The 14460-nt window shown below is 43.6% G+C and overlaps 1 protein-coding gene across 6 annotated transcripts in view; it reads left to right on the forward strand.

The window, feature by feature from the left end:
• Positions 1-2557: 2557 nt before the first annotated feature.
• Positions 2558-14460, forward strand: part of WWC2 (WW and C2 domain containing 2) — a 170712-nt gene continuing 158809 nt past the window's right edge. For all 6 annotated transcript variants that reach the window (XM_039882603.1, XM_039882606.1, XM_039882605.1 and 3 more), the window contains exon 1: positions 2558-2725. In XM_039882603.1, the coding sequence (XP_039738537.1) occupies positions 2595-2725 (131 nt within the window). In that variant the 5' untranslated portion in view covers positions 2558-2594. The remainder of the gene's footprint in view (positions 2726-14460) is intronic.

Raw genomic sequence — 14460 nt, forward strand, 5'->3', positions numbered from 1 at the left:
AAATGGTAGGATGTAGACATTTTAGTTTAACACATATTTTTTTTTAACTTTTGGGGGTGGGAGAGCCTGGAAGCAAGGAATAAACAAGAAAGCTTTGTTTGGGTTGCTGAATGGTGTTATTAGTATATTATAAAGCAAATTTTGACAATGCAGGTGGGCCAATTTAGAAGAGTCTAAAATAAAGCACATTCATTCAGTATGTGAGAGATTAATTTTAGACAGTTCCCATCTTTTTCACAGCCTTCAGAAGTCCAACCTTAAGATTATCTACCAGGATGTGGTATCTCATTGAAACCAATGGAAGCTTGCCTTGTGTGATCACTTCCTGATGAATGGAGTGAGCAGAACACTGTCCAGGAGGTGGGGGCATCTCTTTCTTAAGGGTGAAGCCTAGCTTCCTGGGTGTAAAAGAGGCGGGTCCCAAAAAGTAAAGTGAGAGATTTCATCCCCCACCTTTTGCTCTCGCTGGTTGCTCCTTTCCTGGAGCTCCCAGCTCTCCAGTTTCTTTCTGGTGGTTTAAAGTTTTTGCTCCCCGAAACAGCTTCGAGGGCAAATACAGCCTTTCTAAGATCCTTGCCAGAGAAGGGAGGTTCAGTTCCCGCGGACCAGCAGCTCCAAGCCCGGCCCTGGGTCCTTATACTCCAGGACCACCATCCTCCACCTTCAAGGTTGACTGCAGACGCCTCCACCGCCTGAGGATTCAGTGCCAGTTCCACTCCACGCCTCGTAGCGGAATCTCAATTCACTTGACTCCTTGATGGGCCTGTGAGCCAGAAGGCCCTTGTTCCAAGCCCTCTGAAAGGCCCTGCCCAACTCTGTGACCTGCACAAGCTGGGAAGTCATTATGTATTAAGCTGCAGGATTAAGCGAATTCACACCAGGTGAATGACTGAGCTGCCGGGTCCTCCTTGGGTGTTTTACTTTAAAAGAAGCTGCTTAGTAACCTGGAAGAATAGGAGTAGGAGACGGTGGTGTAGACGTGGCTCGAGAGGAGTTTGGGTACTGCAAGGCTCTCTCCCAGACCCAGGGGCTGGGAGCAGTGAATGCTCTGTGTCCAGGCCCTGCCAGTCCTGCTGCTCCTGGCATTGTCCGCTCCAGAGCATGACCTCCATACAGACCCTCCTCAGTGCCGACCAGTACTTAGTAGCTGCTGAATAAATAAAAACTTGTGGAATGAGGAAAGACCCACATTCCATCACGGCTGATCGAGGGCCTAGAAGACCCTGGCTTCCCGCCGCTGTGGGCTTCCTCCAGCATGTCGCCCACACCTTCTTGGCCATGGCTGGGCTCTGGGTGGAGGACTTCCCGGGGCGGGGGCTGGATGGAAAGGGCTGGATACCGGACACGTCTACGTCCAAGGAGCCTAAACTCCTGCAGCGGAAGCCAGCGTTAGAGGGGACTCCGGTGGCATGTCCGGCCCCCCGCGAGTGGAGCGACCCGGCCCTGCGTGGAGGCCCCGGTGGCGACGACAGCCATGGAGATGGGGGGTGGGGCCCAGGCGCTTCTCAGGGTCGGGCTGGAGTTTCCCCCGCGAGCCACTGGGGCAGGCGTGTCGCAGAGCTCTTGGACCGAGGGACCCGCCTTCGCTTTCCGCCGCGAGGCCCGCGGCCCCCGGGCTGAGGTCACAGAGGGCCAGGCGCCCTGCAAAGGCCCCGGGGGCGACGCCTCCCGGACGCGCCACCGACTGCTTTCGGTGCTTTTCACATTTTCCCACCGCCCGCAACCGCCTTCGGGTCTTAAGCGGCTCAGGGCGCGGCGTGGGGTAGCCTTTGTGCCCTCGGTGTTTGCTGGGCCTTTTCCTTCCGCAGAGCGCTTCCTCCCACCCCTTTCCTCTGGAAGGTCCTGTGCTTTCCCTAGAAGTCAGAAAAAGGTTGAGAAGGGTGCGGAGACTTCTCTTTAGCTCTCCTTTCCGTCCCGAAACTCTAAAAACCCGAGACGTTTGGCCGCAGGGAGATATTTGGGGTCAACGGGAGGGGGCAGGCGGTGCATTCCGCGGCCCTGTCCCTGCCACCCAGTCCCCCGGCTCCCCTTCCCCGCCGCGGCTCGGCTCCGCGTCCCCGCTCTGGCGGCGGGCCTCGGGAGCGGCAGGGTTAAGCCCTGGAATGTGGCGGCGAGGAATGTGCATGCAGATGAGCCGAGCGAGGGGCGGAGCGGCGGGGGCGGGCCCGGGCGGGGCGCATGCTAATCGCATGCAAATGAAGAGGCCCGTCGCCGCCGAGGCCGCCGCTCAGCCGAGCTTCCCGGATCCCAGCCCAGACGGCGGCGGCTCTGGCAGCCTGGGCGCCGCGACCCTCGGCGGCCACAGGGGGACGGGGAGGAGGAGGAGGAAGAGGCGGAGGCAGCGGCGGCGGCCGCGGGGAGGAGGAGGAGGGTTCGATCGCCTGCTCCGACGCAGACATGGTGGACTGATCCCCGGCGGATTCCTGGACTGATTCCTGAGGCGCCCCCCGCGCGTGGCCCCGCCGCGCCCCGCGCCCCGCAGCCCCTCGCCGGCGCCCGCGTCGGGTGCGGCGGCCGAGCCGGACAGTCGCGTTCCCGCCGCGTCCCGCGCCCGGTCCTTATGGAGGCGCCGCCCGCCGGCGAGGCCGCTGACCATGCCTAGAAGGGCCGGGAGCGGGCAGCTGCCGCTACCCCGGGGCTGGGAGGAGGCCAGGGACTACGACGGCAAGGTCTTCTACATCGACCACAACACCAGGAGGACCAGCTGGATCGACCCCCGGGACAGGTGGGCGGCCGGGCCGTGGTGGGCGCGGGGACCCGCCTCGGAAGCGCGGCTGTGGCTGTTGTCCCGGAGACCCGGCCGAGCGGCGGCGCCCGCGGCGCGGGGGGCGTGGGGCGTGGGGCGTGGGGCGTCGCCGGCCTCGGTGCTGGGACGGGTCCCGGGAAGGAGGCGTGGGGCGCCCTGCCCGAGCCGGGCGGCGTCAGCCGGCCAGGCGCCCTGGAGGGGCCAGTCGGAGCCGCCCCTTCCAGGGCCCCCTTTGCCCATCCATTTCCTGACGCTCTTCAGGACCTTTAGACACTCCGGGCCCGGAGTGACCGGTGGAATGGGCGCCTCGGGCTGGCACTCCGTGTCCAGTTAACGGACCCAGAGGGGCCACCTGAGCCCTCTTACAAGCACGCTACCGCCTAAAGTTGGCAGAATTGAGGCTGGAGGGTACATTGGGCATGGGAGGCGGGACGGGCTCAGGGCCCCGGAGGAGGCCTAAGTGCAAGGTGGGGGACCAGCCGTTCAGATCACCTGTAGCATCTCCCTGTCGGTGTTTGACTCCCAGCCTTGACCGGGAGTTCTTGATGGGGCGCGCCACAGGTCAGGCCCGGAGGTCCTGAACGTGGAGGGGAGTCCCAGGTACACCCTTCCTCTCTGGGCCTTGGTAGTGGGTGTAATTGGCTTCGCCCCTCAGAATTTAGGAACGTTTGTTTGGGGTTTTACTGCCTAGTGTTAGTTTTTACTTGAAAAGTTAAACTGATTCCCAGACCTTGAAATGGCAGATTGTATTTTGAAGTAAGTTGTAAAATGACCACTGAAACTGAACCTTGGTTATTGAGGAATTCTGACTTGAGCTTAGCATGATTTCTTGTAGTTTTCAACACACACTTTTTATTCTCCTTGGGAGGCGAAGAGAAGTGTGATAATCGTCTAAATCAGCGTCTAAGAAGTTCAGAAGCTAAAATGTAGCTGAATGTTCAGAAATGTTGGTCCCCTATCCCATCTTTCTTTTTAGCCTTAAAAGGAAAATCTCTTAGAATTATTATAAGAATAACAGGAGATAATCCTAATTATAAATTTATAAATTTTCCATTAAGGAAGTATTCCTAGTTATAAGTTTAAATAATACATATATTATTAGGGTTGACTCCACTCTTTGGACTCTATCATTTCTAAAACTTCTTTTCGGCTCTTTATGGAATGTGGCCTTGGGGATTTACAACCTTTCTAGGTGCTTCTCCTATGAAACATTTCCCTTTTCTCAATTTGAAGCTGAAATAGTTTCATACTTTGTATTCTCAGTTACTTTTATCATAAGAATATTGCTTTTGAAAGCTATTAAAGAGCAATTATAAGAAAGTCATAAATGACATTGTAAATTTATGAAACAATCCTCATTAAATTATCCATGAAGGTATCGGTTTAGGTTTCCCTCCTGAAATGAGAAAAGACACCTGTGCAGTCTGTCTTGCCACAGCCTAGCTGTCTGTTGCTGGCCTGATAAAAGTTATGACAAGCATCACACCTTTATTGTCTCTCCAGACATATTAGTTGTTGTCATAAACTTCACGCTCCAAGCCAGTTATTGCACTTTGAAACTACTTAACAGGTAGTAAATGTCAGTGATGGTGGTGTGCACGCAACAGTGACTTTTAAGGCACCTGTATAAATATTTGACTTTTACAGTTGTGTGATAATTCTTTCTGCTTTCTGATACTTGAAGTTTCAGATTGTTGAAACTGCAGTGCATTCTTGAAGTATTTAGGCATTTTAGGTTCTCTTTTTCCATTTCCATATTTTATTAATATCATTTCATTTATGTTTACCAGTAAGGGTTATAAGAATATGTAATGCTAGGTTAAACAAATAGAAAGTGAAGTAAAATTATATGGCTTGGTTTTCCCATATCACTACTTCCTAAGCAAGTTAAGCATGTCTTTTTAAACTTTTAATGGATTAACAATTATTATGAACTCTGTTTTCAGGAAACTAGGTAACAAATTCATTTGTTGGAGACAGTTTTGATTAAGATGACTTGTTATTATTCCAGTTTTCCTTGAAGCTTTTGGATCTTTAAGTATTTATAAATTTGGTTACAAATATTTCTGGATCTAAGTGTTCAAGTTTTAAAAGTATTCCATGAGATCAGTGTCAACATTGACATATTTCATGGTGTTTTCTTTTAGGAAAAGTAAGTGTCTGTAAGTCTTGAATGGAATAAGAGATGTTGGGAGAGGATATTTGGAGTAACTATTGACTCCAGTCAATTTTGTTACACACTTACCAAACATATGGAAAGAGAGATGTTACATAGGCCAATTAAAGTGTGCCTATTCTTCTACAGGATCAAATTACAAGTCCTGGAAGGAAAGTAACTTGATAAACTGTGGATCTGCAGTACTTTTGAACTTTTAAAGCCATTTGATTAAAATGATCATGATGATTTATTCAGTCATATTTATGTTAAGAAAAAGAATCTTGTGTTTTTGATAGTCGATTAGAATTTGAGAGGTATTTCTGATTGTATAAATAATTATGCATATTTAGTGGGGAAAGGTCTGGAGATTTTACAAGAATATAATTTCATTCAATAAGTAGTCATTTTAGAATACCGAAGTGTTATTTTAAAATACTTTTAAGCTTTTGGAGATAGATGACATAATGCAAACTTTGCTGGGATGTAATCAAAGCTTATTGAGTAAGTTTAGATGAGTTTCTGAATCCCTGTAAAACTACATTTTTCAACTCTAAAAGAAAAATAATACCACCTACTTCATAGGGATATTTGGGAGCCCTTAATTAGGGCCGAGCCAAATAGTAGAAGCTGTAGTGTTGTCATTCCAGTTTAGGAACTGAATAAATATGTATGTAGTTCAGGTTACCTCTGAAAATAGTAGATATATTAGCATATATTTACTCCATGTTTATTGTGTGACAGCCACTGTGCTAAGCTTTTAACTGTGTTCTTATTTTATTCTACCGTAGTCCTGTGAGGTAGGTACCGTTATTATCTTACAGTTACAGATGAGGAAGTTGAGTTACAGAGAGGTTACCATTGCTTTTAGACGCGGAGTCAGGATTCGAAGCCAGATAGTCTGGTTACAGAGCCTGTGTCCTTTTCATTCCTTTAGATTGCCTGGGCACCTGGACATGCTGGGCAGTCTTGGAGTGAAGTAGAACCTCTTTGCACAGTGTTGATTTTTCAGGCTGATTGACCAATCTCTATTGATCTTCAAAGGTCCCTTGTCAACGTTTTACGATTCTGTGATCCCTGAGTTAGCCACACATGGGGTCTGGTTCATGAACGCCTTGGGAGTGTGGGTTGGGAACCCATCAAGTTGACCCTATTGAACCACAGCTCAGGTCCAGGTAGAACTGAAAATTCAATATATTCTTGGCACAATAGAAATTCTATATGGGGGAAGAGTTAGGAGCTTTGTCTAATCCCTGAATAGGTTACAATTTTACTGTAACAGTATTGACTTTGCCCTCTTTCTTCCTTTCCCCCCACTAATCTTGGGGAAATCTCCCCGTCCATGATTTCTTGCCTCACCTTCAACCTCAGTTGACCCCTCCCCCAAGAGTGTTATTTTGCAGGTCTGCTCCCTCATTCATCTCTATTTTGCTCACCATGGACACCCTTTGACCACACCAGTTGGTGTTTATGGTAGGCCATAGATCATGGCCAAATGGTCTGGTGCAAAAAAAAAAAACTGTATTGAATATAGAAGAAAAAATTTGGATGTATTTATTGCCTCTTGGAGCAGTAGAGGGCTAACGTACACAGGCCTCAGAGACAGGTTGAGTGGTTTTTCAAACTCCTAGTAGAATTCTGCTCATTTTCTATTGTTGGATGGAATGTTATCCAGAGATACAATGACTTTGTCTAGTTGAATTTAAAGGATTTGCCACCACACGGTGACTTTATGTTAAAACTTGCTGATAGACCATAATCTTTGGTTTATGGCTAGTGTCAGACATCGCGCAACCTTTAATTTCTAATTGAAGGGAAGAAACCCTGGGGGATGGGAAAGGTGACAATGAGGAGAAAGAGGATCTCAGCCGGGTATCCTTGAAGAGGGAGTTAACTTTTGGGTGTTCTGTGCCATCTGTAGCACATGATTAGCATCTGAGGAACTCTGTATTGTCTTTCAAAGTCAAAGCAAGTAATTTTACCTACTGCTACACCTACTGCTAGAGTGTAAGCCCCTCAGAAGACCTGATTGCTTCTTACCGCTTTCTGTTTCTTTGTGTGTGGTATTTTTAACTGAGTGTTGGTTAGGTCAGTTAATGAAAAAAGGTGTTAAATTAATCAAAGAATACTAGTTGAGCTACTCTCTTATTCCAATTTCATATTGTTGGGCTTTCAAAAAATTTACCCATAACTACCAACGACCAGAGTTAATTGATTTTCCAGTTAGATTAAAAGTAATTAGAGAATTAAGCTGCTACATGTTGACTAATTGTCAGATGTGAATTACTTATAAGTGCAAAGAAAACAAAATTAGCACTGATAATCTTAGTCGCGACTGCCATGGTCATATATTGCTGAATGTGGTTCCGGGTCTGGGTGCCAAGTGATCACTGTGGATTATCTGAGTGATTATAGTTTTGAAGTGTGAAGAGGTTGTTAAAAGAAGGTTTTTTTAAAAAATCATTTTGGGAAGCACCAACTTAAACTAAACTATGCTGTCTTCCAAAAATTCCCAAAGAAACATTTCTTGTTTTCAACACAGTTTGCTATAATGCCTATTGGAGTGAGCAGTGAGTGCTTAGTATATGACTAAAGATTTCTTCAGTGACTTTAATAGTCCATAGTTTGCAGTTTAATTTTGTTGGAAGACTCCAGACAGTAATTGCCTTTTCAAGAAAGACTATTATTTATAAATAAGTCACTTTTTTAGCTGCGTAGTCAGCCATTGTGACCGTAGCCTTCAAGCAAGCCACTCTTTAGATTTCACGTGAGGAAGCCCTGTTTGAGGGTGAGTGTGGCAGCTGCCCCGCAGCCTGATCAGGCCCTGCACTGCATGCCTGAGGGCATTGGAGCTGGTGCCCTGTAAATGGCACTTGCTTACTTTGCTTGAGTAAATGTCTTTGGGAAAATGATGCCACCACTATAGAGGGATGTGGCCAGCTTCATGTTGCTGACGGAGTTACTGAAATGGTAGGGAACCGTTAGCCCAATACGGTGTACGTTTCTTGAGATAGGGCCTGAGTCTGTGTATGCTCGTCTTGTGAACTTGATTGCTATTGGTTGAACTGATTTCTTTTTAGAATTTTAGACTAATTTTTCCCATCCATTTCTGAAGCTCCTATTATTGGAAAAATTACCACAAAAGTATAGGAAAGGGATTTTTAAAGGCACAGTTATGTATATAGGTTGTGGTTCAAAAGTGATTTACCAATGTATGTAAGTTCAGAATGTTTCAATGCCTTCAGTGTTTTTTTTTTTAATTTATTTATTTTTATTGAGAAGAAAAATCACATAAAAGTCACCATGTAAAACCATTTTAGAGTGTATGATTCAGTGGTTTTTAGTATATTCACAATGTGTAACCATGACCATTATATAATTCCTGAACATTTTTATCACCCCACAAAGAAACCTCTTTATCCATTAAGAGCTCACCCTCTGTTCTTTTCTCACCCCTGCTGCCTTTGACAACCACTCATCTATTTACCGTCTCTATGGTTTCGCCTATTCTGGAAATTTCATATGAATGGAATCATATGATTTTTGTGTCTGACTTCTGTCACTTAGCGTAATGTTTTCAGGATTCATCATGTTGTTGCATGTGTCAGTACTTCAATCCTTTGCATGAGTTCAAATAATATTCCATTGTGTGTATATACCACACTTTGTTTATCCGTTCCTCAGCTGATTGGCATTTGGGTTGTTTCCATTTTTTGGCTGTTATGAGTAGTGCTATGTGAACCTTTGTGTGTAAATTTTGTATGACTATATGCTTTCAGTTCTCCCGGATATATACCTAGAGGTAGAATTCTTAGGTCACATATTTCACTTCTTGAGGATTTGCCGAACTATTTTCTATAGCGGCTGCACCATTTTACGTTCCATCAGCAGTGTGTCTCTGCATCCTCACCAACACTTGTTAGTTTCTCTTTTTTTTAAGCATTTCTAGTGGGCACAAAGTAGTGTCTTCCTGTGGTTTTGAATTGCATTTCCCTCTTCGGAGTGTTTTGATAGCCTTAATTTGACCCACGCTTCCCCCTTTCATTCTAGACTTTCAGCCCTTTCCACTCTCCCCACCTTTCTGAGTCCTCTCACTTATAACTTGACCAAGAAAAAATTAGAGGGGAGGAATTAGTTCTTCTTAGTCTCACATTGCTCTTCCCTGTCCCCCATATCTGACTGCTTTGAATTATTTTAACACTGAAATTGTAAATATAAATTAATCAACCTGCTAGGTACCCTGGACTCTGAGAGATATAAAGCTGATAAGATTTGTCTCAGCTCAGGTTGCTTACAATCTAGTTTGCATAATAATCATTTAAAAAGTGAGAGAAAATCTGAGTATTGTCCATTATGTTTTCTTTAGAATCCTTTTAATTCAGCCTAATGGTTACCTCCTTCCTTTCTAATGGGTGGGAAACAAGAGTTGAGAAGAATTGAAAGTCAAATATACTAGCAAAGTACAAATTAATTTTTGTCTTCATATGATATATTTTATGAGGGATAGATGTGAATCACATAGATAGTGAATCATGATGTGTGTGAAAGTTTACAGTCAGCTTATTCAAAATGATTTGACGTTTAAAACCGTCTAGCTTGTTATAAATGGTAAGAATGAAATTAATTTTTATTAATTGTGTTTTAAAAAAACAGTTGGAGGAAACCTGACAAACACTGCTTCAGCTAGGCATCAAGGTAAATATCAAGTCGTTAAGTCATGTCGATAGACCCTTGATATGATGTGATGACAATGGTATCTTTTTGTGTATGTGAGGTCTTTCTCCCGAGAAACCACTGTCTAATTATGAGACGAACACCCACCAAATCTCAATAGAGGGACATTCTACAAAATATCTGACTAGTACTCCTTAAAACTGTCATTATCAAAAAACAAGGGAAGTCTGAGAAATTGTCATAGCCAAGAGGAGCCTAAGGAGACATGATGAGTAAATGTAATATGGTATCCTGGATAGGATCCTGGTAGAGAAAAAGACATAAAAGCTAAGGAAATGTGAAAAAAGTGGATTTTAGTTAATTATATTGTATCAATATTGGTTCATCTGTTCAAATAGGGGAAACTGAGTGTGGGATATATGGAAACATGAAATACAGCGTGTACTAACTGCATTTTTTTCTGTAAATCTAAAACTGTTCTAAACATAGTTTATTTTTTTTAAATTACAAAAACCCACACAAAACAGTTGGAAGTGTTTTTCTTCAGTCAAAGTGTGAGCATTCTATGTAATTACGGTTTTTTGGTATACTTGAGAAGCAAGAGTGGGCAAACTATGGCCCAAGGGCCAAATCCCAGCCTGCAGCCTCCTTTTTGTATAGACCTCTGGGTTTTACACCATAAAGCGTTCTGCACAAACAAACAAAAGCAAAGAAAAATATATGACAGATTGTATGTGGCCCACAAAACCTGAAATATTTGGTCTTTGGCCCTTTACAGAAAATTTTAGCAACCTCTGATATAAAATAAGATGATAAAGTCTTTGAAATAATTCATATAAACATTTAATATGATAAAATAGCATATTTATCAGGGATCATTGATCATTTACTTCACAAATAAGGTGGACTCTAGGCACTGTGTAGTATAAAGGTAAATCAGACATGGACGCTGAACTTGTAGAGTTGCCTTGCTCCTCATGTTACTTTCCTTCTCATGGAAAACACAGCATGATACTTAAGGTTTTACAAACCCATTCTCCTCCGAAGTAGCTGGAATAGTACATAGGGACATGAGAAAAACAGCCAAAAGTGAACTTTTGGAGATACCATAGTTGTTTGTTTACAGTTCACTGTTGGAAGTATAAGTCTTATAGTAATCTATTTTGGTAGTTAGAAACTCTGACTTTCCAGTGACGTATTGCTAGTATTTATATTGTCACAAAGTTGATGATAATGATCAAGTAGAAAAGAATTCCATGTATAATCTTTACAAGGCAGGTGCCTGTCCGCAGTTAAGGGTGTTCCAAAGGTGCTGTGAAAGGTTAAAACTGTGTTATTCTGTGAATGATTTTTCCTATACTTTTAGCCCTGATGTCAGTAAAGAAACCATGGGCCTGGGGGGACGATAGTAGCAATGAAAATGGAGCCAGCTGGGAAGCGGGTAGTAGTGCAGTAACAAAGTTAAGCTTTGGGAACTGTTCTTTTACTGCTGAACCGAGTGAGCAGTTATGATGGTCTCAACAGAGAATTTGAACAGAGGCGTTCTTTTAACCTGCTTTGGTCTCCCTGGAGCTGGAAGTAGGAAATTAATTTTAAAGAAATGTAGACAGTATTTTGATTACTAAAATAGTGACTGACTTTTAGCTACAAAGTGTCGCTGGCATTTCTGTAAAATGAGTGTGTCAGGATTTGGCAGGCGAAGAGGATTTCCTTCCCGGTGACTGTTGCTGCTTCTGCAGTGCTGTGTTTTCTCTGGTGTGGCTTGAGCTGTGGTGGTCACCAGCTCCGAATGTGAGTGCTGACAGCAGTAGTAAACATCGACTTACAGAGATTTGTTCTGTAAACTCCTGGTTAAAGTTCTGACTTAGGTATGGACTGGGATGCATTGTGTACTTTACCAACATTGCTCCATTTTATGAGAGGTAATTTTTTAAGCGGCATTGATATTTGGTCAAGTTTAAAGCAGGGTAGACAACATTTACTGCAAAAGATTTGAAGAGCATGTAGTTTCATTTAGTTCAAAACTTTACCCTGCAGTTTTCCTTAGTGTTATGGTTTTTAATAGAGATAAATCGAAATGCCAATCTTTTTCCTTGAAATTATGATAATGAATAATTACAATCCATATTGCCCATGATATCCCTGGGTTTTCAGTTTTGTTAGCTTATAAATCTAGGTTTGTTCATTTTGGCTGGTCAGTAATTTCGTCCATGTTATGTGTTCTTTCCTTTCTGCTGATTATCGGGGTGTTTGAACTTGTTAGAAAAAGATCATTTACTTTCTCCCGTCATTGCTTCCCTTTCCCCTTTTCTGCTAAGTCACACAGCTAATGACATTTCTCATAGGGCAGTATGACTATAAACCGGTATTTAACTTGGCTGAATGTTTAATGTAACCTTAATGCCTTAGTTTGCTATTGCAGATCCAGATACTACAAAGCTAATTTGGTTGCCTAATACCCCTTTCAGTCCTTTTTCCTCTGTGAAGATATGCCTTTTGAGTGTATGTAGAAACCTCCTTGAGACATTTCCTAATGTCTCATAGGTAAGGAGCATCTGTGTGTCTGTATCACTAATGTTCTCATAAAATTGATTTGGGGTCAGTTGAGGATGGAGCCCTGCTGTGCATGTGCTCTGCTCCTTTGTGCCTTCTCAGCCTGCCTGTCCCCCACGGGGCGCTTAAGAACATTGCAGAGCCTGGATCCATAGTATTTGAAGGACTCTTTCCTTCTTCCAGCACTCTGTATAACTGGTCTCCTAACTGCTTTTACTGACTTGACCCCATAGTCAGTCACTCACCGACTCATTCATTCAGCCATTGGTCAGACATTCACTGATAACACTATATGCCAAGCACATATATCTTGGGGACCTAACATTGAACAAAATGGACAAATCCCTGCTCTTACAGATTTCGTATTCTAGTTTGGGGAAGACAAATCATAAAGGCATCAGTGCATGTGTTTTGATCGAAATAAACAAGGCAAAGTGATAATGGTGTTAATGGGAGCTGCTTTGGGTGGGGTAGTCAGGAAAGGCCTTTCCAAGGAGCTGACAGTGAGCTGAGACACGAGGAGAAGAAAGAGTCATCCTGTGAAGGTCTGGGAGAAGAATAGCCCAGCAGAGGAAAGGCTAGTTCTGCACTGTCCAGCATGATAACCTCTAGGAGTGTGTGGCTATTTAGATTAGTCAAAATTAAATAAACATTTAGTTCCTCAGTCTCATTCACCACATGTTAAGTGCTTAATAGCCACATGTGCAGATATAGAACATTTCCACCAGGGCAGAAAGTTCTGTTGGACTACACTGTCCTAGTGCTGGGGTTGGGGTAGGGGTGTTCTAGTTGCTGAAAGACAGCCAGTGTGACTGCAGTGCAGACAGAGGGAGGGGGGTTATAGGAGATGAGACGGAGAGGTAAAAAGGGTCTCAATCATGTATGCCTTGTAGACCATCAACATTTTAATGGTATTTGGGAGCCATTTTAAGTTGAATGGAGCAATGACGGGGCGTGTGTGTGTGTGTAATGTAGTCTTACCCATTTTTAAACAAGAGCTCCCTGCTCCATGGAGAAGGAATCATAGAAACTGTTGCAGTGAGATAATCTAATGAGAGACAATAGATCTTGAGCTGGAATGATGGCTTTGGCAGTGGAGAGCAGTGAATAAATCGGTGATGTTTTTTAGGTAAGTGAAAGAACTTGCTCATGCTTTGGATATGTGAGGCATGAGGTAAAGAGAAGAATCAAGGATTTGGTGATTTACTGACTTACTGAAAGACCCAGGGAGGAACATGGTTGGTTGGTATCCAGTTGGATCAGGAAGCCAGAGTCTTGTTTTAGATTTATAGATCTGAGATGCCTATGAAGACATACACATGGAGGTATCTAATAGGCAGCTGGACAGGGAGTCTGGAGTTGGGGAGATACTAAATTTGGGTATAGATAGATAGTATTTTAAAATTGTGGGATGGGTGAAATTACTGGGAGAAAAGGAAAAGAGATTCCAGGACTGAGTCCTGAGGCATGCCAATATTTTTTTATGAAATCTTGTTCCAGCTAAGATGATTTATTTGTTCTCACTGGAACATATCTTATACTTTCCACCACTGTGCTCTGATGATGACGAAAATGATGACAGTGATATCAGTACTGTTTGTTGAGCCCTACACATATGTTATCTTGCGTTTCACAAGGCCAATACTGTATCTGTCTTATTCTCTGTTTCTAGTTCTGTGCACACTCTTAATAAATGAAACATTTGCTAGGTACCACTCTTGCCCTTGTTTTAGAAAATGAGGTTTAAAAGGTTAAGTAATTTGTCTAAGGGCACAGAGCTGTTAAGCAGTGATGGCAGAGTTCAGCCATGTCTCTCTGACTTCAAAGCTGTGCATTTAAACTGTGTACTGCCTCTGACTGTTACTCAGAAGGGCTCTTGGCCTCCTATTTGGGGTTTAGAAGTCATAGCCATCCTTTAGGACTTAACAAAGTTTCCATACTTGAGGCTTCCCTTAACAATTTAGTCCCACACTATCTTCCAGTGCCTTAATTTTTATGGTGCGTGTTTTTAAAACTGTATTAAAACTAAATTATATGTGAGGTTTTGACTCTTCCAATTGACCATTACTTTTTCAGAATTTAGTTTTTATTTTCCCCCCAAAATTGTTAGTCTCCATTGGTCGAATCATGCACTGTTGTTTATCGACGCCCCCTCACAGGAGTCCCGGCACCATGTCTTACGCATATTGGGTGCTCAAGTAAAGCCTGATTTGATTCCGTCACTTCCGCTGTCATTTTCCAATGCTCTAAGTTCTTTTAGACGCTGATATCTCATGTGCTATACATTCTTTTTATCCTTGTCTTCTGGTTCTAAAAGCCCTTGACCTTGTAC

This window comes from Pteropus medius, unplaced genomic scaffold (assembly GCF_902729225.1).
Source record: "Pteropus medius unplaced genomic scaffold, Ma_sr-lr_union100, whole genome shotgun sequence".
Lineage (NCBI taxonomy): Eukaryota > Metazoa > Chordata > Mammalia > Chiroptera > Pteropodidae > Pteropus > Pteropus medius.